General features: G+C 42.1%; 1 protein-coding gene across 2 annotated transcripts in view; it reads left to right on the top strand.

Annotated features, from left to right (window-relative positions):
* The window catches only part of SMAD7 (SMAD family member 7), a 33,641-nt gene extending 7,129 nt beyond the window's left edge, over positions 1–26,512 (top strand). The window contains exons 3-4 of one of the 2 annotated variants that reach the window (XM_074279348.1): positions 4,016–4,087; positions 24,408–26,512. In XM_074279348.1, coding sequence (XP_074135449.1) covers positions 4,016–4,087; positions 24,408–24,946 — 611 coding nt within the window. In that variant the 3' untranslated portion in view covers positions 24,947–26,512. Of the gene's footprint in view, positions 1–4,012; positions 4,088–24,407 lie in introns of both variants that reach the window. The other variant, XM_074279347.1, reaches the window with a different exon arrangement.
* The last annotated feature ends 305 nt before the right edge of the window (positions 26,513–26,817 follow it).

Genomic DNA, 26,817 nt, shown 5'->3' with positions numbered 1-26,817 from the left:
ATCTCACTCTAATCCTGGGAGGCAAGGTGGTTTTTTTTACCCCATTTTAAGATGAGAAAACTGACATTGAGAGAGTGAAAAGTGAGTTATTTAAGGTCACACAGCTAGTTAGGCATCCGAGGCAGAATTAGAACCTAGGTGGCTGCCATTTGTTGTGAGGGTGTTAAGGAATGCTGGGCACATCCATCTGGAGAGAACGAGGCTGCTTCACCTACTTAGCATGGCTAAATTTATGAGATGGGAGGAAAGGTCACAGGTGTGTGTCCTGTATCTAGAGTGAGCAAGTCCTCTCTTGCCTCTTGCTTCATCTCTAACAGAATTCTGAAGGGCTGAAGGGACTGCATTGGGAGTGGAGGTAGAGGCATGGCAGTTGGGAAGTATTAATGAGTGAGGTTTTTTATTTCTCTTTCCTTTGCCCTCATTGCTAATCCCTGGTTGTAAGGGAATGAGTTTCAAACCTGTGACTTGGGAAGAAGGAAAGAATACTGAGCTGGTGGCCTAGGGTAGTGTGCTAAATTGTACAGATAGAGATTCTGGCTTAGGTGTTTCATCAGTTCCTCTGATACTTAGGGACTATGTGACTGACTGTGTGAGCAAATAGTCATTTAACCCTCAAGTTCTGGAACAAAGAGTTTCTTTACCAGAGTTGTCAGGATCCTCACTCTTCCCTCTCTCTCCAAATGGAAAGGATGATTGCTATGGCTAAAACTGGAGCATCCTCTGATCAGAAGAATGCTGTCACAGGGAAGGCAGCTAAGAGCTCATGATGCCTTACATCCCTTTATGGATTAACCTAGTTTACTAGCTTGGGTCCATGCTGCATAGACCTGTAGGTTGCTTGAGGATTTCTGCCCCTGGCAGTGCTTTAGGGTTTCTCTTCAGGCCTCCCAAGAAATTTTGTGAGAGAAACTAGTGACCCCTGCTTCTCTCATTAAGTTTTGAAAGTGTGTTGAAAAGACATCATTGTCTACTGTGGTACCCATTGGGGGGGGGGAAGAGAGGCTAGTTAGTAGACTCCTTCGACTGAAATCTGTTTTCCTCTGTGACCTGTTGCCTTCAGAGGAAGACCTCTGACCTGAGAGGTCAGGGCATTTTGAAGGATCTGTTGAGGCACGTGGAAGGAAATGCCTTCTATTTTCCTCACAGCCTCTTGTATACATTAGTTGCTTGATAAATATTGATTGTTTTGAAGGTAGGAGTGACACAGACCTTCATTGTGCTTTGGGGGACCATAGTCCTTAGTTGCAGTAGCAGGCAAGGTCAAGTCAGTGCTTTTCTTTGGAGACTTGCCTTTGAGAACCCAGAGGTATGAGTTCCATTTTGTATGGGTTTTGAAAGCAGCTTTTTCAGACAACACCTAAAACTTAATATCATTCCAGGATAGAATGGACTGGTCCTGGATTAGAACTCTCCAAAGTGAGCAAATCACATGACTTCCATGGGTCTTGGTTTACTCACCTGTAAAATGGGGAGAGTTAGGGGAAGGTGAGGCAGTTATGGGTCTCAGTGGATAAAACCTGAGTTCAAATCTGGCATCAGATCCTCACTAATGATTCTAGACAAGTCACTTAACCTCTGTTTACCTTAATCCACCAGAAAAGGAAATGGCAAAACTCACCAGCATCTTTACCAAGAAAACCCATAGGAGGTTATAAAGAGATGAACATCAATGAACAATTGAACCAACAACAAAGGGAAGACTAGGTTGCAGCTCTGGGTCTATGATCCTCTAATATATAAGGGAAGAGATTGTGATATGTTTGGTTTGATTAACCAGAGGAAGAGAGCCATGGGGTGGGAAGTCCGGATAGCTGCTGTAGTTCTGACTCACTGGGTGGCCCTTTGGGCTAGTCACTACGGCCTCAGTTTACTTCAGGGTGTGTGTCAAACCAGGTATACTTGGCTATTTCACAGGGTGGTAGAGAGAACTAATTAACGTTTGTAAATCTCTTCCTGAGATCAAAGGTGCTGTCTAAGTGCAAAATACTATTTCATAAAAACCCTTGTGGTTTGCCAGTGGAGGGCCAGGTTACCTTTGATCTGAGACATGGTTGACACCCTGGAGGGTACCACTTCTTCCCTGAAGTGCTTAAGGGTCCACATTTGCCTGTAGTATATGTACATGGAATCATGTAGTAAGAAAACTAGGAAATCTGGAATTGCTCGGTTTCTAGATATAATTTTGAGAACTGTCTGGGGGGAGTCTATAAAGGGTTAAAGAGCCTGTCTCTTTGGAACATAGTAAACTCTCTAAATGCCTATGGCATTTAGAAAGTGTAGGGTATACAGTATTTCACAAGTAACTTCATTTCCTGTCTCCCCTATTGTTTTCCATTTGATTAAGTGTATCCTGTTAAACTGTATATTCCTGTTACTAGTTATACTTTGCCCTGATAAAATGAGATTACACACACATTCTTCTTCCCCCCACTACCTCCTGCTTTTTAGGAGAGAATTCTTGAAAAGGAACTTTGTGGTGGGCTAGGAGGAGACTGCTCCAGTCCTATGATAGCCCTGGGTAGTGGAGAGAGAGGAAGAAGCATGTAATCTTTCTAGTCTGGAGGTGGGTTTAAACTCTGTACTTCAGGAAAGGGCCAGCCTTAGGAAAGCCCAGTTCCTAGCGTGGAGAATTCTCAGTTAGCACTCCTAGAGCTTGTAATGTCCTTTTGCATGTCCTTATCATACTTGTTAGCCAGAAGTCAGCACTTCAAGTTGGGAATATCACCCACCCATATAAAGGGGGGGTGATTTTTTGGAGGGCCTATAGTATCCAGCAGGCACCTAATACTTGCAGCATTTCTCCTGAGTCAGTATTGCATTTGGGATTAGTTGAACTATAAATTGGCCATGTCTGGGTCCCATCACTGACTTACATCCTTGTTACTCATAATTCCCTTCTTTTTTTCCAGTTCGGAACAGGAGAGGGTATAGGTTTTTTTGAGGTTTGTCTATAAATTTTTGCATTTATATTCAGTCCCTCAATTTGGGCTTTTAGCTCCCAGTAGGCACTTATTAATGAATGAATGTCTTTCTTTGAGGATCTTTGCCCAAGTTTCCCCTGAAGTATAAGTGACTTTGGCATCATCATTAATATTTATTGAATGTGTTAGTGTTGGGCGCTTGGGATACATAGAAGCATGAAAGGTTTACAATCTTAGCTGGAAGATAGGCTGTATAATATATTAAGCACACTTGTGAAGACAGGATCTGATAAAATGTTATGAGACTAAAAAAGAAGGGGGAGGACTGGGGTAACCAAGGAAAGCTTCACAAAGAATAATTTGGTTAGAAATGAGTTGGGCTTTGCAGTGTACATAGTATAGAGATTTTCTGAAATAAATCTTTTCTCTATTTGTCAATAAGACATTGAGAAAACTTGAATCTGTTCACTGGTCAAGCCTACTGAATTTTTCTCCCACATTTACTTTCTCTTCTAAAGCTCGAAGGGCTTATAGTTCATTCAATTCAACTGAGGCCCCAGGTAGATAGAAGATAGAAGGAAGACAAAAGAAGCTTCAATCTGACAGCTTTGAGTTCTGTGTGTAACTTTAGGCACAAGAATAGTGACCAGCTGCACAATAGGCCACTGTTTTCCTTTGGAAGAGACTTAATATTTAGTTGTAGTTTGGAAATGGGTACCCATCTATATCTAGAGATAGAGGCTAGCAGTCTAAACTGCCTTTGACCTTGGCCTCAAAAGGAAAGATGGCCGACTTGATTTCTTCAATGGAGAACTTGTAATAAAAGAGATTCCAGCCAGTCTGTAATTTTACATGACTTGGACTAATGATTAACTGGGTAGCATGGAGCCCAGACAGGGGTGACAAACTAATGTGGTCCGTCTCATGATGTACAGCGATCCTGAAGCAGATAATTAGCGATAAGCATCATTTCCTGGAGTAAACAGTTTGGAATGTATGGTTTCTCTTTAACACTGTTTGAGAGTGCTTAAAAAAATAATAATCTCTCTTTCTTTTTTCTTTTTGCAACTCTCCTACCACCCTTGATGCAGCAGAGTGTCCAGATGCTGTGCCTTCCTCCACTGAAACAGGGGGAACTAATTATCTGGCCCCTGGGGGGCTTTCAGGTAAGACCAGTTACCTTATTTACCCAACTATTTCCTGACCCACTTGGAAAAAAAAATAGACAAGTGGAATGGTCTTTTTGGTTCTTAGACTGATTGTTAGTCATTTTATTTTTAAGTGTGTTAACTGGATGGATGGGTACCTGGTAGCAGTGATGAAGAGCATTTTTATCATTAGATCATTGGGCCAGTTCTGTAGATATTGGAAACTGAGGCTTCAAGTTGTAGCTCTCTAGTAAGTGTTGATTTGTTTGCAAGCCAGCTTACTAGATGTTGCCAATGTTTGTGGGGGAGAGTCCCTACCCATCAACATTGAAGATCAGTGATTGTTGTTGTGGTACTTGAGATGTCCAGTAAAGGCAAAATGGATGGCTTTCTGTTAGCCATCTCCATTGTTGCTCTGAGTGAAGGAAGGAAGGGAGAAAATTTTGAGAAAAGATGACTGGTCAAGGAAGTTGCCTAGTATCCTTGGCAGTTGGGTTAGAGACACTGGTGGGCCCTTTGACATATTTTGCCTGGTGGTCTGGAATTTGGAGTGTTTGATCCAATAGAGTAAGGGGAATGATGCCCTCTTGAATGGGAGATGTTAGACTGAAATGGAAATATATAATTGCTGTCTTGCCTGGCCCCAAGAGAATGAATTTCAGTGGGCTATCTCTCTATCTTCCTATCTGTGTATGTTGATGTGGGAAAACTCATTGCAGGCCCTAGATGTGTAGTACCAATTTCTTAAGTTTTTTTCTATGAGTGACTTTCTGGTAAATCTCTGCCTCTGAGACAAAAAATAAGATTAATCAAGAGGACAATAAGAGATCATTAGCTGCTTGTCCTAAAAGGTAACAAGTGCCAAGTTAACCAGCAGCAAGTACCAGCATTGCCAGGTCTTTGTATTCTGAGAGTCCTGTCACTGTCTTAAGGGAATCTTAACTATTCATGATCCAAGTGTGTTAAGTTAAAATCCACTTAGTGCACCTCCTGGAGACCCTTTCCCCCTTTCAATCAGCCTGTCTTTCTGCCAGGATTTCTGTTGCATGATTATCCCTTATTTATTGCCCTGGGGTAGGATTGAAGGATGAGGGTGTCTACTTCTCTTACTTCCAACACTTCTCTTCCTTCAGTGGATCATTCTCCCCTAAAGTCTCTTTCAGGAATTGCTGTTGGTGTGGCTGTCTCCTTTGTTTGTTTTTATTTCTCTGTAATATATATCCTGACTGATTTTTTTTTTTTTTTTTTTTTTTGGAGGGGGGAAGAATGTATTGTTTACTCAAAGACCCTAATAAGAACTGAAGTTTAAAAAGGGAGGGAAAGCAGGAGCAATTGGATCGTAGGTTATGTAGGGATTGAGAGAAGGAAGTAAAAGATCCAGCTTGTGGATCTTTTTTTTGGTTTTTAAGGCTGGAGAAGGACTCTAGAGACAAAAAGAAGGCCAACCAGGGAGAAAGAACCAAGACCAAAAAGAAAAAAAAAAAAGGCAGCATAGTAAGGATGTTGTTAGATAATTTTGTTTTTAAAATCATGAAATATGCAGGGAGGAGGCCCTGTTCCCTAGGACCACATGAAATAAGCAAAGGAAGTAAGTAGTAGCTTTTGAAAGGGGGCTCTTCGAGAGGTTTGTGTTATTGATAACATCTTGTCTGTCTAGTCTGCTGAAGGAAAGGGTGGGGGTAGGGGGGAAGAGGGGGCCCCTGGCTACAGGAAATGACACAACTGGCTGGTTGAGTGCCTTCTTAATAAGGGGGCTCTCTAGGGTTGCTTAATCTTAAAAAAGTGGCAGCAAATATTTTCCATCTCTTCTCCCTGCTGCTCCACCCCCTCTTTCTCTCCCCCCTCTCCCCCCATGGCAATCCCAGTTCTCTGGGGGTTTGGTGCTCTTTTTGTTCCCAAAGGATTTCTTCAACCCAGCAAAGAAACTTTTTTTTTTAAACAATCATTAACCACTTTTTTTTTCCCTTCTCAGAGAAGGTAATTGCAGCCATTTAGTTTAATGAGGAGCTGATACCAGAGTTGTGGGTTTCAGAAGGGGGATGGGCCAGGGGCTTGGGGGATTTTAAAGCAAAGGCAAAAGCTGAGGGCTTCCACATGAAAGAGCACTTGTTTTGAATTTTAGGTCTTGATTGACTAATTCCCAAGGCTTCAAAGTTCCAACTCAGACCCACCTTTCTTCTTTACTTAGGGAGATAGAGCATTAATTAGGTACATTGTCAGGATGACTGCAAGTGTAACTTCTCAGCTTTGGAGGGAAGAAAATTATGCTGGTAATGGGGATGCAGAAACTGCTTTTTAAATGGGTCTTATTGGGTTAAAAAGGGGAAAGGGGGTGGGGAAAGTTCAGCTTCACAAACTGTAGTAGTCAGAACTCATCAAAAAGATTGTTTGAATGGCCCATCTCCAGGGCTTTGAGTGCTTTCAAATAGAAAAACCCCAAACCTCTCCTCCTTTTAAGAAGTTTGTCTTTCCATTCCAACTGGGCTGGGTGTGTCTGCAGATGATGAGGAAAGTAGCCTGGTTATAATGTCTCCTAGGATCTTAAGGACTCGGGGTGGGGGTGGAAAGGGGTGTTTTAATGGAGAAGTTGACTGCTTTGTAGGGAGGAGAGAGCAGTAAAAAGTTGTCTGTAAGTGTTCTTCTCTACCTCCCTCACCCTTGAAATAACCAATCTGACTGTCTCTTTCACATGCCTTGTGCTCTGTTTTCCTTCCTGGCCTAGGCGTGAGCAGGCTTAATGAATGGGGCTCAGTTCAGGGTGGGAGGAAGGTCGGGGAGGCCGGAGCCAGGGCCTTGATTCTTTTGGCAAAGGAAGAAGGAGAAGAAGAAGAAGGGGGGGGTAAGGGGGGTGCGGAGAGCTGAATGTGAAAATGAAATGCCTTTGGGAGGTCTTTACAAAGGAGCAGTCCCATGCTCGTGTTGACCTGCCAGTCAATGCTCTTGCCATTTCATTCTGTCTGGATGTGACACTTTAAAAAGGTAATGCTCAGAGGAAAGAGCTCTTGTCTAATGCATTTCAAATATCCAGATAACTTTAATAGCATTTATTACTAAGGTCCTTCCTACACATGGAGGCTCATTCAGTTCAGTTCAGCCCTCATGATGGCTTTCTTAGAAAATAATCATTGTCTTGAGATTCCTCAAAAGAAAATCCTCTCCTCTCTCACCATGAGGTTTTTTTCCTTTCCTTTCCCAAATTATAGTCATCAGCAAACCCATTATTGCAAAAAGAGGAGAGCAAGTTACTAGTGGGGAGAAAGCCCCCCCCTTTTAATGTATTCATCCATTCTGGAAGTTGGTTTTTATTTTTGACAGATCTTTTTGACAGAAAGATTGCTCAACTTATGCAGGAGAGATGCAAACATATGATACTTGGCACTCACAAAAAAGATTTTCCTCTGAGAAATGGGATGGGTAGATTGTTAGCAAGGTTAGTTTCTCTTCTAAGATTCTCAACTTTTAAAGGGATTTTTTTAGGGAAGGGGAGTGGGATTTTAGTCCTGAAATCTGCTTGTTTCTGTATAGGTAGGTTGCATCTCAGTGGGGATGGGTCATCTTTCAAAAAGTCAGGAAACTCCAGAGAACATTCTCCTTATTCATTGGGAAAGTTAGACGTTTGGCTCAGCTATAGAAGCCTCATCTTATGAGGGAGGGCCCAGAGACCACAGGAAGCTGTTTCATTAAATTCCGAGATCAGGGAATGAAAAGTCTTTTCTCTGGGAGCCCTCACTTGAATCATTGCTTAATTAAGGAACAATGTTCAAAATAGACTTATCTGCATCCACCTGTGCCAGGAGGGACCTGCTAACATTAGGTTAGTCTATCTCCATGGATGGGCATGTTAGGAAGAAAGCACTTTTGTAAACCTTTCAAATGATATACAAGTACAAGCAATTATTTACTGTCCTTTGATCTGGGGATGGTTAAATGGGGCCCTCTTATTTTAAGAATTCTAGGTATATTTTCTTGGTTCAACTTGGAGAATATTTGGGAGGTGGTATGGCCCCTATTCAAATCTCCAAGATTCTGAAACTGGATAGCAATCAACAGCCTTTATTTCTGCTTGGGTATCATCTTACTAAATTTATAAAGACTGAGATCTGTGTTACCTGTGTTTTAACAGGTTCCTGATGGATTTTTAAGGAAGGATATGTGAAAGGGGTAGAACTTGAATTTTATGGATAAGTATTATTAGTGGGTTGTGTTGGGGACTTCTGCAATCAGGTTTTCTCACATTCAAGGCAATATTCTGACTTCTTGAATGGAATATGTACATTTCTCTTTGCTTCATCTTTTGGAAGAAAAGTTCCCAAGTCTGGCTAATCAGCATTTCATCCACAATATACACGACAGGAATATGTCATTATGCCTTTGAGGCATACTAGTATTTGTGTCAACTCAGGAGAAGTACCTTTCAGGTAGATAACTACACCCTGCCCCCATGTGTGTGTATATTTTTGAAAATTCACTGGTATGTTGATACATGCATGTATGTGTATATACATATATGTACATGTTTATTCACATGTATGAATATTTCAATATCAACATGAGAAACTACATAGAAATGAAAGTAGTTCACAAGGAAAGTGCTTTCGGTCATGGCTTTGTTAACCCCAGGAACCCAGGGCTCAGAAATTCTTAGTGAGAAGGATTGTTTGAGAGTCCTACTTTATATCTCAGGTCCATTTCTGTTTTCTTTCACTCTACCACCTTACAGGAATCACAGGAAATTTTAAAACTGAAAATATAATTTGGCATAAAGTCAATTGAGTTCTTTATCACAGTTGTACATCTTTGTGGACACCAACTAGTGAGTTGTGATTTATTGAGGATAAATTATATATAGATGGACTTTTAAGGTGAGAGTAGCTGAATTGAGGGTATTTTGAGGTTCTGCTCATAAATTTAGAACTGGAAAGGACCTTAGAAGTTCACTAAGCCAGACCTTTGCTTTGAACAGAGAAAGAAAATCAGGCAAGAGGTGACACTGCTTGGCCTTTTCTTTGTTAGCCTTTTGAAGCAGAGGTTGTATTTGGCTCTTTCTCCTAGCATGGACTTGCCTATTAGCCTCTCCCCTTGTTGTCTCTTTAGAAGGGTAGGACTTTCAGGGGTTAACAGCCATATGACAGCATGTGAAGAGTCTAGAGCAGACCCAGCTGCTGGGCCAGACTAGAGCATCAGAGTTCTCCTCACACATCATCTGACTAAGGCAGAATGTAGCCAGGCCAGTGAACTGGGGGAGCTACTGGGCTAGAGCCAGGTTTCTGTGTAGCTTTTGGCCTCTGACACTTCATTCTAACTCCTCCTCCTCCTCACAGGCCTTTTTCTTGGCAGAGTTCTTTCTGAGGCAGGGTGGGCTTCTTAAAGAGCAGTCTCTGAAAACAGCCAGAATCCCAGAATTCACCAGCACCGTTGGGGAAGGGGGGAAGAAGGGAAGAAGGAAAATGGAAACACTGGGATGGGTGGGGTTTTGGGTAGTGTTTTTATGCTGGAATAATTCTTTTTAAAAATCAGCAAATATGATCATTTAACCTCAGTGGAGACACCGGGAACAGCAATAGTCTTTCAAAGGAGATTCATTAACCTGCCCTTTTGGGGGAGGGGTGAGGTGAGGAAGACATAAAATGATTTCTTTGTTGGATTTTCCTTAGAGAGGCTTTTTAGTGCAGGAGCAGGATGGTTGTGTGTTCTTAGGGGATTTCGGATATATGCAAAGCAGACATTAGAAGTAGGAAAGTTCTCTTGGATTTATTTTTCTAACCTAACTTTTTTGCCAGAGGAAGTTCACCAGATTTTGTTCTGTTCTCTTATGGATTTCTCCACATTTCCCCCCACCCCCCAGCTCTGCCCGGTCTGGGTTTTAAGGTCACTGCTGTCCCAGGCCATGCTGCAATGACGATGGCCCTCCATTGACCATTAACTAAGGTTAATAGAAGGGTTATCTTCAAAAGTCCCAGAGTCAGGATGATCCTCAAATTGGGCGACAGCAACTCCTCCTCCTTTTCTGCACAGAGCAAGGGCCCAGGGTTCAGTGCTAATGTCTCTAGTGGGCTCTAGAAGCTGAACCTTCTTACCTTGTGGCCTGTGTTGGCCCAGTGAGTACTATTGCTGTAACAGGCTGCTAGGAAGTCATCGCTGGCAGGACCAGCTTTCCCTTTCTCCTTTCTGAACTGAATAACCAACCCAGCAGTCGGGCTGCCTGCCTACTGTCACAAGTAGCTTCCTTTTCTAGCTTATTTTCAGCTTGAAGATATGATTAACAACTGGGGCACAGTTCTCATTTAGTTAACAGAACGAAGAAGTTACCAAAAAAAAAAAAAAAAGCCTTTTGGGCCACTTCATTTCTACCCAAATCTTGGGTTACTCTCCCACTTCTAACCTATTCTATTTTTCCATTGGGAGCATCTGAGCCAGTGGCAGAATATTCTTAGGACAGTGATTAGTAACTGGTAGTAGAGGCTTTTCCCCCATGCTACATATTTGTCTAGTATAAATAGGAATGGGTGTTTTTTAACTATCTCCTTGTTAGAAATCTAACAAATGGTCTCAAACCTTAGTGGGGATGGGGAGGGGGTGCTATCTGTCCTGGGCACATAGGTGGAAAAAGGGACTTTCTGTTGCATTTAGGACAGTGTTTTAATATAGGGTGATAACTTTCACCTTGTAAGTTAACAGGAAACATTGGGACAAGACAGGAAATTGCATCATTCCTTTTATGAGAAAAGACCTTAAAAAAAAGGCAGCTATTCGAGAAAGGTAGTCTCAGAGAGAAAGCAAGGCTTTCTGTTTCCCTCTCCCCCTCCCCTTCACTCCCACGAGAACTTTCAGGTCATTTTCTTTAAGAAAGAGGCTGTTTGAGGACTTTATGTTATTTTTATTATTTTAAAAAATATTTTCCTAGAAGGGTCACCTTCAGTTGAAACGTTCTTGCAGCCTTATTTCTTAGTTTACTAAAGAATCTTTCATGACTTTTCCAGCTTCCTTCCCCAATGGTGAAGCCAAGCCAGCTCTTGGCTGGGAGCTAATTTTGGTTTGGCTGCTCAGCCCTCAAAATTGGTCCCCCACCCAGTGTCATTATCTTGGTTTTAACTTGCAAAAATGATTGGGGGGGGAAGGGAGGTAAGAGTTTGCACTCATGCCCTTACCCTTTTCACCTCCAAGTTGTCTTCAGTGCAGGGTTCTCTATGTTTTGCATGTTTGCATTTTTTTTTTTTTTAAACATTGCTTCTTTCCTGCTAACTTGTTTCTCCCAGTATTTCCTTGATGTTTCCTAGGAGTCTTTCCAGGGCTCCAAGTAGAGCTGGGGTGCAGTTGAAAAGGAACCTTGAGGGCTCCAGAATTTTCCTAGTAATTTCTTGAGTTCTTAGGGGAGTGAATGAGGAGGGTACACTGAGGCTTTGGGGAGCCACCTAAAAGCCTGGCAGTCAGAGTGGAAGCAGCAGACTATTTGCAATTAACCGAGTCTTCACCATTAGATGAGTGATGAAGGGAGGAACAATTTACACATCACTGGGTGTGAGAACCCAGTTGTTTCTACTTTGATAGTTTCTCTGAGGTTTGCTGGCGGAATCCCTGTTCTTTATTCTCATGTCACTAAACTCATGGTCAGCTTTGGGATCCCTTGCTTTTTTATTTGCACAGCCCAACAAGAACCTTAAGGTATCTGTACATAAAAGCATTGCTGAATATCTCCTGGGGTAGTTGTGGGAAGAGTACTTAGCAGTCTGTATGTAGTCATTGCTTTCTATAATAATAGCTAACATTTCTATTAGGGCTTTAAAGTTTGCAAAATGTTTGCATTGCATCTGTTACCTTGTTTGATCCTCATAACGATCTTGAGAGGTAGGTGCTTTTATTCACCCTGACATAGAATGGAAGGAGTTGTTTGAGAGAGATTTGAAGGACTTGAGGTCCCACTCTAGCATGAAGACTAAAGCTAAGTAGATCCATTTGTTTGGGTTCAAATTCTGGTTCCTGTTATTTCCTGTGAGTTTGAGCAAGCCACTTCCCGTCTCTCTCTCAAATTTCTTTGTTAGATAAGAGGGTTGGACCAGATTAGCTCCAAGGTCCCTGTCTGCCCTAGTTCCTAGGTGAGTGGCAGAAGTCAGTAGGTTTCCTGGTGAAGTTGAAAGGCACAAGGAAACATGGCATTTAGGGCTCTGAGGAGATGAGGTGAGAATTAATGTGAGGAAATGGGCCTCGAGGGCCAGCTTTTTTGTTACCATTGGCCCAAGCCACGGTTTGGTATGAAAACTGGTATTGGGTGGCCCCAAGGAAGTCAAGACTGGCAGGAAAAGGGACAGTGGGACAAATGCCATTTGCCATTAAGGTTTAGGATATGCTTTTGTGCAGCATTTGGAAGAAGATCACTAGAATGACAATGATTTAGTTTCCCTAACCTGAAAGTGATAAATCTGGGAGGACACTTAAGTTACTAGGGTTTTAGTAGCAAGGAAGGGACCCTGCAGCAGAAGGGGAATGTTGGGCCCCTCTGCAAGTCCAGGACAAACAGGTCTCTTAATCAGATTGGTGGGAAAATGGAGTTGTATAAACTCTAGGTTCTCCATCTTAAACTGAGGAGGCTCCTTAACACATCTTAGTATTATTTAGTATCTAAGGGAAGGTAAAGGGACGGGTAGATAGAGATACACCAGAACTTTCTGCCTCTTCATTCTTTCTTTTCTGTCTGTCATTTGTTGATTATCAGGTGACCACAAATAAATATAATTTATTTTCAAAAGAATTAGTCCTAAATGCTGAATTTGTGAGGAGCTGTGATGAACTAAGCCTCATCCTAGTAAATGTACAGCCCAGTGGTGGTCATGGGGCATAGTTGGATATTCATTAACATCTGGAACAGTATTATTTAATGCCTCGATAGTGCAGACTGAGAGGAGGGAAAAGACCTGGGGAGTCCAACTGTTCAAATCTGATTGGAGTTCTCTTAGGCGATGAAATTTGCTTTAAGATTTATGAGTCTCCATGGCAAGAACCTTTTTCTGGAAGTTACTACCAAACCTGTAAGACCTCCCACCTGTTTGTTCCAGGCTGGAGACGACAAAAAGACAGCAAGGTATTTGAGTTTTGTGTCCACCTCCTGCTGTCCTTTTACAAAAGCCCTGAGTTCTTATTCTATGACAGCTGTGAGTACTCAGCCAGTCACCCTCCAGAATCCTCACAAGGGAGGCAAAGACACTTAGGAGCGGACAAGAAGATTCTGTGGTAGTTTCTTAGCTGAGAATTTCTTTTTCAGTGCAACTCAGACATTGAGGCCTGTGGCTTCCTGGTGACTTCGTGATTAGGATCACAGATAGAGTTAGAGCTGGAAGGAGCTAAAGAGGAGTCATCTCCCTTTTTTCTATAACCCAGAAAACTGGCTCAGAAAGATAATACAGGTGATTAGACACTTGAACCTGTACCCCCAGCTTCAAATCGCATCATTCTTTTATATTGCTTAATCCTGCCATTTCACATGTTAGCGATAAAGGTTAAGTACTAAAACAAAATAATTCAGCCCCTTTCCAGTGATTTAACTTAGCTCTGTTCCCCTCCCATCATTAGGTCATTGAAATCACCCAGAAAAGAGCTCCTTAAAATGGGGATTGGTCAAGGGCATTTTCCAAAGTAAAGCCCCCAGTCCCCTTGGAACTCTTTGAAAACAGCAATAACGTGATGCTTCTCAGTTCTAGGTACTATATAGCATCAGCAAGAGGTGAAAGTCAGTCTTTATAATCTGTAAATAATTTGAGCCTTCTATCCATGGAAGAGAATCATGGGAAGTCAGTGAAGATTCTTTGCAGCCCATGACCTTAGCTAAGGAATCCAGAGAGTTTGCCCCATGGTGGAAATAAGGATTATACTGTCATTTACGTTCAGATCACAAAGACTACTGCGTTCCTTCTGATGATGGATTTCTGGGGGGTCTTTTGAGGGGAGAGAGCAGAGGTACAAACTGATATGTGTGACCCTTGAAGTAATTTCTCCCTCCTGTCTGGATTTGCTCATTTGTAACTTGGTTGCAGAATTTGTAACATTGGGGAAGAGGACTACTGAGTCTCTGAGGGTATCTTGAATTGACATTACATTTTGTACAAAGTTTATTAAGAGTTGGGAGTCCTCAGGCAGAAGCTTTCCAGGGATAACTTGGCACATCAGAGTAATAATGTGTGTGTGACTTGATTTCCAAAGTTAGGGGATGTGTCCACGTGTCCATACAGATTTGGAATGCCAGACAAAGTTTAATCTCGGACTGAACTGAATTTGAGATGGCTCTGAGGACTCACTGAATTGAGGTTTTCTGTATGGCAGGGTGAGTGAAACAACTGACAGAGCAAATCGTGGCTGTGTATTTAGAAAGAGGTGTTTCTCTGCAGAAGCAAGAAATCCACGTGTACAATTAGCCCCAGCTCCCAGGCTTGGGCTTTTGGGTTTTTTTTTCCCTTGAGAGATTGGGACATGGGAGCACAGTAAACTAGAACAGGTGGACTCTGGTGGCCTGGGGGAACTTGTATGTGTGTGTGTGACCTTATCCCCTAATCCTGGTATTAGTTCATTTGTCATTCATTTGGGGTCATGGACATTTGGGGCTGGGGGAGTGGGAGTGTGGAGAGGGAGTCTGGTCCTAAGAGGTCATGGGTGCTTTTGGGGGTGGAGGGGTGGAGGGGTGGGAGGGCCCAACTGGCTGGACAGCTTGAGTTTAGGAATAGAAGTGATTAGATTATGAAGGCAGACAGAAGTAATGATTAACTTTCTCAGTCTGCATACTGTCTCCAGTCTGGCGTTCTGTTGTTTTTCCCTGTAAGTACAGCCCTGGCCTCCAGTCGACAGGGTATTAGGTTGTAAAGAAAGACAGAAGGAATGAAAGCGGGGAGTGAGCAGAGGGAGGAGGGAGAGAGGGAGGGAGGAAAGGAGGAAAAGAGGGAGGGAGGGAGGAGGGAAGAAAAAGAAGAGAGTGAGAGAGGGAAAGGAAAGGAGGAGGGGGACTGCTGGACCGCCTTTTCCATCAGATTCAGGAATGGAATTTATTGGCTGGAATGCAGTAAATGTTCAAAATGCCATCCCATCCAAACAGTTTTCATAATTGTTAGGGAACAAGAGGAGCCGGGGGAGGGTAGAGATGAAAAGGACTTTTGTTTCTCACTGTATTTTTCCACGTCTTCAAATGGTTTCCCTATCCTCTAGAAAAAATAGTATTGAATTGGAGCCGTGCTCTTTTCAGGAGCGGAGGGGATGGGGGGGGAAGGGCACTGTCTATTTTTTGGACTTGTAATAACTTTCAGAGTACTGTAGGTCAGTGCAGTGCAGAGCTTTATTAAAAACCCACATCGAAAGAACAGCTATATGGAAAGCATTTAGGTATGTAGGAAAAAATTGTCCAGTGCTCTTGGACTTCTGTCTACTTGGAATACTGGTCTTTTATGCATCCATTTTTATTGAGAATTTTTACAAGACTTTCTATGTAGCCAGCATACCTGTAAGTTGTCAATTTTTTCAAAAGAGAAGAGAAAGACTTACATCTAGAAGTATTGGGATTTTGTTGTTTGTTTGGAGTGCATTTGGAAATTTATTTTAAGAAAGTTATAAAATTTAGTATTCTATTATTTAGCAGTGGAATTATTATTTTCAATTTTATTTTTATTTAACAGTGGAATGGGAACTAGAGAGTTGTTCCCACAGTGAAATGGGAACTTAAAGATACTGGGTGAGTGGGTAAGTGGGGGGAAGGAGAATGTCTGGCTTGGAAGACAGAATCAAGAAGGCTTTGGCTTTCTGTGAGCTTATCTCTCCAGTGTGGGGTTGTTATTTTCTTGGGAGGAGAGGAAGAGATAGGGAGCCAAGACCATATCCACTTCAGAAAGCCAGATAAGCAAATGCAGTGCACATCCAGAGAGGGAAGGAGTGAGGAGGGGACGTGGAAAGGTGGAGCTCTCTTTCTGAAGACCTCGGTGAGATTTCTCTAGTTGGGGGGGTGTGAAGAGGGGGATAGGTAGAAAAGTTGAGGCTTTGGTAGGACTGAGAAGATTCTTGAAATTCAGACTTCAAAAAATAATTAAGCTGGATGCATACAAAACAACAGCCAGAGAGGCCCATTTACTGTAAATATTATGAATGGATTTGGCTGACTTTGGAGTCCCCACCCTTCCTTTAAGGCTTTCTCTGAGCTAAGTCAGAATTCGGCCTTCAGACAGCAGCCAGTACACTCTATAATTTGCATGGCTGATGAGGGCTGAATGCTGGGACAGAGGAAGCCGGAGTCAGCCCAACCACTGGAGACAGACAGGCGGTTTTGATTTGTGCCCCTCCCCCTCTAAATTGTATTCTTTGACTATAAAGCACTGTTTTATATTGGGTTTTTTTTTGGGGGGGGGCTCAAAGGTTTGGTGGTTATAGGACTTTAGCCTTGAGTTGAACATCTAAGAAGTTTTGAGAAGTGGGAGAGAACATGGCAATTGTTAGCTCTTATAATTGATTAATCATCACATTTAGCCGTAATGTCACATTTATGAATTAATCTTGCTGGCAAAAGCTTAGATTTCATTGCTAGCTACTCAGGCTGTGCTTATGAAAGTTTTGGGGTGAAAGAATGCACATGAAAAGGATGATTTGATGGAGAGAAATGTTGAGGGGGATGTAATGACTTGGGAGAAAGGAATTCCTCTTAGGACCCTCTTGGGAGAATGATGAATGACAAGGAAGAGAAACATGTCGGTAACAGTTTTTTATTTTTGTTTTTGTTTTGTGTTAAGATGCAGTAAAGCCACATGTCTCGCTTTCCTGGTGGCTATTCATCCATTTTTAGTCCCTCTTCCCACCTTTTCTTTGGTAAATAATTGCAAGAACTCTGCTACCTCTGATAACTTTTTAAAATAGCTAGTTAAATATAACCTTTCTTTCCTCCCCTCCCTTTTGCCAAGGTAGTAAAATAAATGAAATCAACATTCTTTATTACAAATCTAGCACAAATTAGAATACAATAATAATGTTAATGCAGGAAGGAAGGGGAAGTCTTAGAGATCATCTAGACAAATTCCTCTAGTTTATAGACCAGAAAACTGAGTCCCAGAAATGGAAATTGGCTTTCCCCAAGTCACAAGCTATTATAGTATCAGATCTTGGTCAAGTTAATTAACCTTTTATTACCTGTCCTGAGCAGTCCCTTCCTTCAAGGTTAACAGGGGCCTAGGAAGGAAAGACCAGAAGCATTTCTATTGACCCTGTTCTTGGCAAAGAAAACCAGTAAATGAAAGCTAGTCCAAGGTTGTGTTGGGCTGTCAGATTTAAAGGCCTCAAATATTAAGCACTATATTCACCCAGCATTATGGGGACATACAAAGAGGCACAGGAGGAAAGATTCTTCCAGTTCCTTTTCTTGGAAACTTCTAAAACAGGAATCTACTTTCCAGTCTTGATAAGTAGAGTATACTAATAATATCATAGAATCTGGTGATTTGAGGATCTTGGAGACACTCCAGGGAAATCACTTTCTTCAAACACCAATGATCATTGAGAAGTACAGAGTGAGCAGAGATTGGCCTGATTCCGGTTTAGCTCCAGGAAAGATCCCAAGTAGCTTTATTTTGTTTTCTTCCTTTGATTTCAAAAATTATGCTTATTTGGATTGAACTTTTATAGTATAAACTGACATTCTTGTAAACTTAACCTGTTTTGGACCTCAGATTTTGCTTTTGTAAAAGAAAAGAGGATTGAGCTCTTCTAGGATTCCATATAAGAATATCCATCCTGGGCACTTACCCCCTACCCCTACACACTTTCTCCCCTCATGCAATAATACTACATGGTGATAAATGATGATGATGACTCTTAACCATAATACAGCAAGATCAAAAGTAACTTCTGAGCCCTAAAAGCTCTTTGTTACGTTCAGGCTAATTTTAGCATTGAGTTTATTTTATACAAACATCTTTTGGAGAGGACCTGGATTTGAAGCCTTGTTCTAATAGTTACTAATTGGGTGACCTGGTGTGACAAGTCATTTCTCTTCAGGGCCTCAATCAATCATGGAATATAAACATCTATTTTAAAGGATTATTATGAGAGGGGAAAATTTGCAAGCCTTTTTTTAAGTGCTATGAAAAAAGGAATTATTATTATTCTTTGGAAGTTGGCAATTCTAATGCAGAATAATAGAGCCCTTACATTTCATCTTGGCCAAATGATCATTTTATGGCTATGTGCAGCTGAGAGTAGAAATGACATTTTAAAATTAGAATTTAAAGTCAAATTCCCTGAATCCAAATCCTATGTTTTTTCCATTCCCACACGCTTCCAACTCCCCTCAAATTCCTCACTGATTAACTTCTCACATTCTTTCTTGGTATAGTATAACCTGTGTGCACCTGCCTACCTGACTGGAAGCTTCCTGAAGAAAGGGCCTTGTTGCATCACTTGTATATTTTCCACTGCATTTAATTCCATAGTGCTTTGAGTAAAATTTTAAAAGTGAAACATTTAAATGTTTTTGGTGGGTTGGATGAATGGATTAGTGGATTTTTTTGGGTGAAACAGAACATCTCATTCCTGATTATTTTTGGAAGGGAGGAGATACTAATCTTTTGAGGTTTTTGTATTTGTATTGTATTTGGTGTGAGTGTTAAAGTAAGGGCAGAATAGTCATTGGATTTAAGTGATTCCTGTGTATGTATAGTTTGGGAAACCCTGGAGCTTCTGTGTTTGGGCATCAACTTGCAGGGCTGTGGACTTGAAGCTTTCTTTCATGCTTTTATACACTAATTGGCAAATTGGGGTGAGGGTTGGGGTCTACTCTGACTCTTATAGTTAATCTTCCTGACTAAATGTTTCCTCTTTAACCTTCTGTACTCTTTAGGGTGAATAGGACTTCTAAAGAAAAATGGCGGTTGGGAGGCTTGTGGACTTGAACTTTTCAGGAGTTTTACATACTTTGTCTCATAGGCAATTTGCCGGTTCTCTCACTTTCACACATTCCTCATTTCTCCCCTCGCCAGTCTCAGGTATTATTTTATCCTCCCCTCCCTTGATTACATACAACTTAACGCCTTTCCAAAGCAGGAGTTCTTAATATGGGGTCCACAGACACCCAGAGATTCCATGGATAATCTGTGGGACACAGTTTACGACTGCCTTCAAGCATCCATTTTTATCCATCATCCTACCTTCCATCACATAAAAAAAAAAAAAAAAAAAAAACAGCCCCTGTATCACACAAATTTAGTCAAGCAAAACATATATTTTAATATAACTGTTTGCTTTGTAACCTTATTTATTTTATTTTATGCTTTTTAATATTCTAAGAAAGTGCCAAAGGGAACAATGACACATCAAAAGATTAATAACCCAGTCAACATTTGTTGTTCTTGAGGAGCATATATAGAGAATGAGGGGTGACAGTTCCGTGAACCCACTCTTGGCTCTCCACAGCCTTTTCCCATGCCCCATGCTTTGGCACTATGAGAGGGAGATCTGGCTGGACACTTTGAGGATTTTCCTGCTCAACATCCGGGCTTCCATCTCAGTGGCCCCTCTGGAAGTGTGGTGGTGGTGTTGGTGGCGGTGGGATGGGGGCTCCTTTGCTAGCCTCATGCTCCTCCCCACCTTCCCCTCCTTATACCATCAGACAAAAAGGAAAAACAACTCCCTTGCCTAAAATGTGGCCTTGAGGTCTGGTCACCCCATGTCATTGAAAAGCCCCCAAGTGAGATTCATTCATGAACTTTTGGTCTTCTATAAAGGTCTGTTCATTCATGACCAGGGCAATTAAATAAGTCTTTGTAAGTGGGAGCAAGCGACTTGCTACTTATTAAGTGGTTGTTACTAATGCTAGTGCAAACACAGGTAAAATAGCCTTCTCCCCTTCCTCCCTTCTTCCTTTTCTTGTAAAGGGGATTTTATATTTTAAGGGGTGGGGGGTGGGGAGGAAAAATACCTTAAAGGAATTTCAGTCAGATTCAGCATTTTCCTGGTGGTGTTCCAAAAATTCCCTGAACCATAGTAAAATGAAAAATTGTTAGCAGGCATCTGATCGCTTTTTACAGCACAGTCTTTCTTTCCTAGTTTAAAAACAAAACAACTACAAAACAGCAGCAGTAATAATAACAATACCTCTTTGTGGTAGGGAGGGGAGGTCTGAGTTGAAAGAAATAATCAAATTGACCAGATCTTCCTAAAACAGTATTAAGGCAGATGGTCGAGTGGAAGTGGTTAGTTACTAACCTGCCTTCTCCAGGAATGGACTCTCGAAGCCCCCTTGTCAGATGTGATTTCTATACAAATCCTCTTTTGGAGAGCTGCTGCAGGAGAGCTGGGTCTCTGTATAGACTGTGCCAAGCATTTTCCTTACACCTTGTCTGGGATTCTGCTTTTCAGGACTGTTCCTATGTTATTTCAACTATCGAGCATGACTGAGAATCAGGCAAATTGTGGGAAATGCCATTCGAGCTGAGGAAGCACAGGGAATTGGCTACATAGGATCTGTATTGGGTTTCCCCAAAGTTGTAAACTGTGGGAGAAATGTCAATGCTGATACAAATAAGGATTTGCTAAACCGCCCTACAGAGAAGCTCATTGGGGCAGGCCAGGATAGGGTAGTCAAGTCCCATTTGCTTAATTTGGGTTTTTCTTGTGGGTGGGGAGAGGTCAGAGGAGAGACTCTTTACCAAAAACTTACTTTAATAGGGAACAGGTGAGAAGAAAGCAACACTGCACATATAACCACTACCCTTTTTTTTTTTTTTTTTTTTTTTTTTTTTGCATGAGGGAATTAGCTTTAAAGGTCTTTATACTTAACAGACAGATAACTTACACTCTGCAGTTTATTTGGGTTAAGGCTATTAACATAATCGGGAAACTTCCCTTTCCTGGGGTATGTCTGGCTGAAAATTGCAGGGTGGACTGGCTGGTCTACAAAGAAAATCCAGTCTGAGATTGCAAGACTCTCTCTGTCTCTTACACACATTCTAAGTGGGAGGCAGAAAGTGTTCTGTGCCCTTTACAACTTAAGAAAAAGAGTACCTGACAGACTTGTTGGTGGAATGCAGTTAAGGGCCCCCTTCCCCTTTCTAAAATGGAAGCTGGTTTTCCCTTTGGTGTACATCTTTCCCTCCCACCCCCAACTCCCTAAACTTCCCTTGAGGTGGTTTCACAGGACTGGGTTGGAGGTAATTTGATCCCTGGCTCTCCTCTCAGCCTGCCCCTCTACCTTCCCTGCCTTTCCCCCTGCTCTCTCTCTAGGCTTTTTACTTCCCTGCTGTTTATTTGGTGCCAGGTTTCAGTGGGACAGAAGTATATGAAACAAAGTATTGTGGGGCTCAGAAAAGGGGAGGTTTCAAGGCGAACAATCTAAAAGGAGGCAGAATTCCCCTTCAAAAGGAAAAAATAATTTTCTCCCATTCCTTGGCTGTGTATTCTCTCTTAATCACTTCTTCATTCCTTTTCCTGTCTTCTCTCAGTCGTCAGACTAAGATTGAGGATTCCCTCATTTTCACCCTCCAACTCACTCTCACATCCTTCTGCTTTTCCAGAGCTCCCACGGTTAAGCTCTGGTTCCCAGTGAGAGCTGGTTTTCTAAGGTTGTGTTCTCACATCTCACCCCTTCTGAACTGGGGTATCCAAGGGAAAACTAGCCTACAAATGTGCCATCTAGCAGTATTTTTATTATAACTTGTTATCTGCCACAAGTGGACCTCTGAGAATGCAGTGATGGTGGATGCTCACCATCCTATGTGGCAGCCAATGGATGCTCTTCAGGAACAAGTTACTGTCCTGAGAATTCGTCTACCATGCTTGTTCCTTTGTTGGGGGCAATGTGAGACAGAGAGACACAGACAGACGGACCCTTCATACTGTGCCTTTGAGGCCTCCTGGAATGTAAGCTATATTACCAACTTATTCCTAAGGGACTGAAATCCAAGGCTAAATGCTGCTGCATCTTTTTTTTTTTTTTTTTTAAGTTTATAGACCTGAATAGTTCCCAGGTCTTAACATGTCTGTAAAAGTTGGAAGAAGGTTGACTGGGCTGAACTACACTCCGATCCTCACCCTGCCGGCAATAGTCCTTTGCAAGGGCGGGGGGTGGGCACCGGAACCCACTCCCTTTTTTCCTCCTGTCTGGTCTGGCTGATGATCAGTTAATCTCTCCCCCAGTTGCTTGAAAAGGCTTTGGGAGGAGGGAGGGTTAAAGGAAAAACCATTCTCCCCCCTCCCCCAACCCACTATACACTTCCCCCCCTTCCCAATTTTTGTTAACAAATACAAAACTTCCGGTCCCCACCCTGCCGCCAAAAACCACAGCTATTCCTGCAGCTCGGGCAGATTTATAGTTCTCTGTCTGAACCTTACATTTATTACTCCAGCTCCAGGCATGAGGAGGAGAGGTAAATTACAGCTGTAGCCACCCGGACGATCCCCCCTTTCTGATGTGCACAAACATCTATTTAAAGAAACATGCACCCCAAACACCAGAAACACTCCTGGACTGGTGACTTTCTTAGAGAGGTCCAGGAAACTTTCTTCATGTCAGCCCATGGGCGGAGCTTAGAGGAGGTGGAGGAAAGGAGCAAAGCATGGAGGGAGAGCAACCTGAATGTTGAAATGCTGCTCCTCTGGACCTTCCAATCATCCTCCCTACGCAGGGAGATTTGTTGGACTCGAAGGCCATTTCGATGGCGTGCACTTCCTGAGATACAGACCAAGCTTCTCAGTCCATAGGATGCTATCTTCAGTCTCAGTTAGTCCAGATTAAATTTAAAAAACAAAAACATTTCCTAGCACAGTTCTAGGGCTGTCTTTTGTGAACAATTACTGGTTTCTTTGTAGCATAGAATTTATTTCTTTGAGTTGTTTCTCTCCCAGTGGGACTGGATTGGTGCTGGGGGAGCCACACATCCTCATCTAACTCTCATGACTAAATAGATGGTGAAGCAACTAGATGGCCAGGATAGGGATCCTGGCAGGCAGGCAGGCTCGACCACCCGACTGTTGTGGGAGACCAGGATTTTAGCCTCCAATCTGACATTAACTCATTACCTATGTGTGATTTTGGAACAGATATTTCTTCTCTCTGAGCTTTAGTTCCCTTGTTGGTAAGGGGAGGAGATTGGACTAGATGAATTGTAATATCCTAGCTCTTCTACTTCCTACTCATGTGACTTGGGCAAATTACTTAGCTTCTTAATTTTTTATTTGTAAAATGCACTGGATGGTCTCTAAGGTTCTATGCATGACTGAGATTCAGTTAGAATAAAACAAAAAAGTCCCTTGCAGCTGATTTTTGTGAACTACACTCTTAATCTAACCAGAACTGTGTCCTCATCAGTCATATAGTTATATGGATCACATTTGGGTTTGGAGCCAGATGTTAGTGTATTTCTAGAAGAAATAAGAATGTGCCCGTGTTGTGTGTCTGTCTAGAGCCCAAATGATGTCCTCTTTCATTCTCGGGACGGGGTGAAGTGATGCCTTAGCATGCTGCTCCCTGTAAGGATAGGGCCCTTCCAATTGCATTTTGCTCATCAGTCCTGACAGTCTGGAAATCAACTGGGGGAACTTTGTCTCCCACCGTTTGGAGGTTTCTGCCAGAGATGATTGCCTCTGGTTCTCTCTCTAGGGATCTGACATCTTCTTTGTAGGTTCTCATCAAGGAAAGGATGGAGACTTGCTTAGATGAGCTGCTGCTTCCTTTTCCATGATTCAGTACACTTTCACAAGGGACTATGGAGAAATGAGGGAGGTAGCAAGTAGTGAATGAATTAGCTATGTGTACATTTGTATCAAAGTTCTTGGGGTTTCCCTATTAAGGAAAATCATCTCACGAAAAATAATGTGTGTGTCTCTCACACGTGCTGTATAATATGCTCGGCTATGGAGACATAAAGAAGGGCAAAAACACTGGCTCTTACCCCTCAGGGAGTTCACATTCTAAATCAAATATATATATATGTATGTATGTATATGTAATTTGGATAGATATATTTATATCTATCTAAATAATCTATATCTCTCTATACAAGAAGGACAATATGAGCAGACACTTATTCTTTTTTTTTTTCCCCCTTGAGGCTGGAGAGTGACTTGCCCAGGAAGTGTTAAGTGTCTGAGACCAGATTGAATTCAGGGCTGGTGCTCCATCCACTGCACCACCTAGCTTCCCCGACACTTATTATTCAATAATTGCTTATTGAATCCAAGTAAATTGAGTTTCATCATGAAAAGAGTACAAAAGCAAAGGCTGTTGCCTTGTCCCGAATGGGGCGTTAGATAGAGATGAAGTTGCAGTTAAATGTTTGTTTTGGTTTCGGGAAGGTCATTCTCTTCTGACATTCTGATTTTTTTTCTTCTCTAGATTCCCAACTTCTTCAGGAGCCTGGGGATCAGTCACACTGGTGCGTGGTAGCATATTGGGAGGAGAAAACAAGAGTGGGTCGGCTCTACTCTGTCCAGGAGCCCTCCTTGGATATCTTCTATGATCTACCTCAGGGGAATGGCTTTTGCCTCGGACAGCTCAATTCGGACAACAAGAGTCAGCTGGTACAGAAAGTCCGCAGCAAAATTGGCTGCGGCATCCAGTTGACTAGAGAAGTAGACGGCGTTTGGGTGTATAACCGTAGTAGTTACCCCATCTTTATCAAGTCGGCCACACTGGATAACCCCGACTCCAGGACGTTGTTGGTGCACAAGGTGTTTCCGGGTTTTTCCATCAAGGCTTTTGACTATGAGAAAGCGTACAGTTTGCAGCGGCCCAACGACCATGAGTTCATGCAGCAGCCGTGGACGGGCTTCACCGTGCAGATCAGCTTTGTGAAAGGCTGGGGCCAGTGTTACACAAGGCAGTTCATCAGCAGCTGCCCGTGCTGGTTGGAGGTCATATTCAACAATCGATAACGCAACAGGAACGGAGGGGACTAGACGATGTTTAAAACTACTTTGCTGCTAATATTTTCCTTCTGAGTGCTTGCTTTTCATGTAAACTCTTTGGTTGTTTTATTTTTTAATTGTTGTTTATGGTTTTCTGTTTGTTTTGTTCTCGAGAAATAGCTTATGGAAAGAATTATTTGCGGGGGGGAGGGAAATAAGATGGGGAGGGCTACCTGGTAATTTGAGAATTCAAAAGTGGAGTAAAAACCAACAACACCAAACAAAAGGTATAAATGACCAATGAGTCAGAAGAGAGTAGAGGGGAGTCGCTTTCCCTGTCCCAAATCGCCATTTCATAAGTCCAGTCTGTATGGGTAAGAGAGGGCCGATTAGGCAAGGGGTGACCATGGACTTTGTGGTCTAGATGGAGGGTGTTTCAAGGAAGAGCTTCAGCAAGAAGCCTCCAGCGACAAAGTGTATAGCTCTTTAGCCCTTTGGAAATGCTCGAGGGGTCGGGATGTTAGTGCCCTATTAGGTTCTATGGCTTGGTCAGGTGTTCCCATATAATAAGGCCACCTCCACGGTAGAGCCCTCTTGACCTGACCCCTCCCCAGGTACTTCTCCCCCTTTATTAATTGGCAAGGAATAGAAGGCCAAGGGCCCACGCACACACAGGTCTCTTGGAAACAAATATAGAAGATTCTGAACAAGAACCAAGACTTTGACCCTCGTCATCCTAACCTTTTGCTACCCTCGTTGCTGCCATAATTATTATTTTTTCTTTTTTTCCTATTTTTTGGACATCTTGGTTTTTCTGTGAGTTTGACTTCCCTGAAGTATTGCTTATAAAGTGCCCATTTTCCCAGACCTTCTATTCCTACCACAGGAAAAAATTGACTCAGCCTCTCTCCTCCCCAAAACCACACTGTTTAGACCAGTGCGTTGGGGAAGAGAGGGAAAGAGAAGTTCCCTAAGTGGGAAGGAATGGAATGGAAACTAACCCCCCACCCCTATTGCACCACCCCTTTCCTCCCCTTCCCTTTCACTAGCCCTCAACGGTCCATCTTAACCCAAAGCCGGTTATCAAGGTACCACTTGTGTCCCAGAATACTGTGTTTTCATTTCTTCTACAACTCATACACTTGTATGATACTTTTACACTGTTCTTAGCTCAATGAGCATGTTTAGACCTTAACATAAGCTATTTTTCTAACTACAAAGGTTTAAATGAACAAGAGAAGCATTCTCATTGGAACTTTAGCATTGTAGTGCTTGGTGAGAGAGAAAGGACTCCTGAAAAAAACTGAGATTTATTAAAGAAAAAAGTGTATTTTATGTTATATATAAATATATTATTACTTGTAAATACAAAGACGTTTTATAAGCATCATTATTTATGTATTGTGCAATGTGTATAAACAAGAAAAATAAAGAAAGATGCACTTTGCTTTAATATAAATGCAAATAACAAATGCCAAATTAAAAAAAGATAAACACAAGATTGGTGTTTTTTCTATGGGTGTTATCACCTAGCTGAATGTTTTTCTAAAGGAGTTTATGTTCCATTAAACAATTTTTAAAATGTACACTTGACTTGATGTTGTGCATCAGCTTTTCTTTCATTGATTGGGGTTGAGGTGGATCATAAGCCCCAAACTGGGCATGTTGAGGGACCAGAGGGAGGTGGGACATAAAAACTTGGGTCAATCCCAATGGGGCGGGGAGGCATGGTAGAGTGGGTTGATGAGCCCTCCAAAGGTGAGGGATACAGTTCTTGACCTTCAGGTAAAGTGCAAAACTATCCACAACAGACCTTTTACAATCTCCTTGCCAATCAGGTATCTAGAGGAGAAGTGAGCAACTTGGAATTCTAAGGCCAAATTTATGGGAATCCCATT

The sequence above is a fragment of the Sminthopsis crassicaudata genome, chromosome 1, assembly GCF_048593235.1.
Source record: "Sminthopsis crassicaudata isolate SCR6 chromosome 1, ASM4859323v1, whole genome shotgun sequence".
NCBI classification, from domain to species: Eukaryota; Metazoa; Chordata; class Mammalia; order Dasyuromorphia; family Dasyuridae; genus Sminthopsis; species Sminthopsis crassicaudata.
The sequence above is the reverse complement of the archived record's forward strand: the minus strand, read 5'-3'. Positions and strand labels throughout refer to the sequence as shown.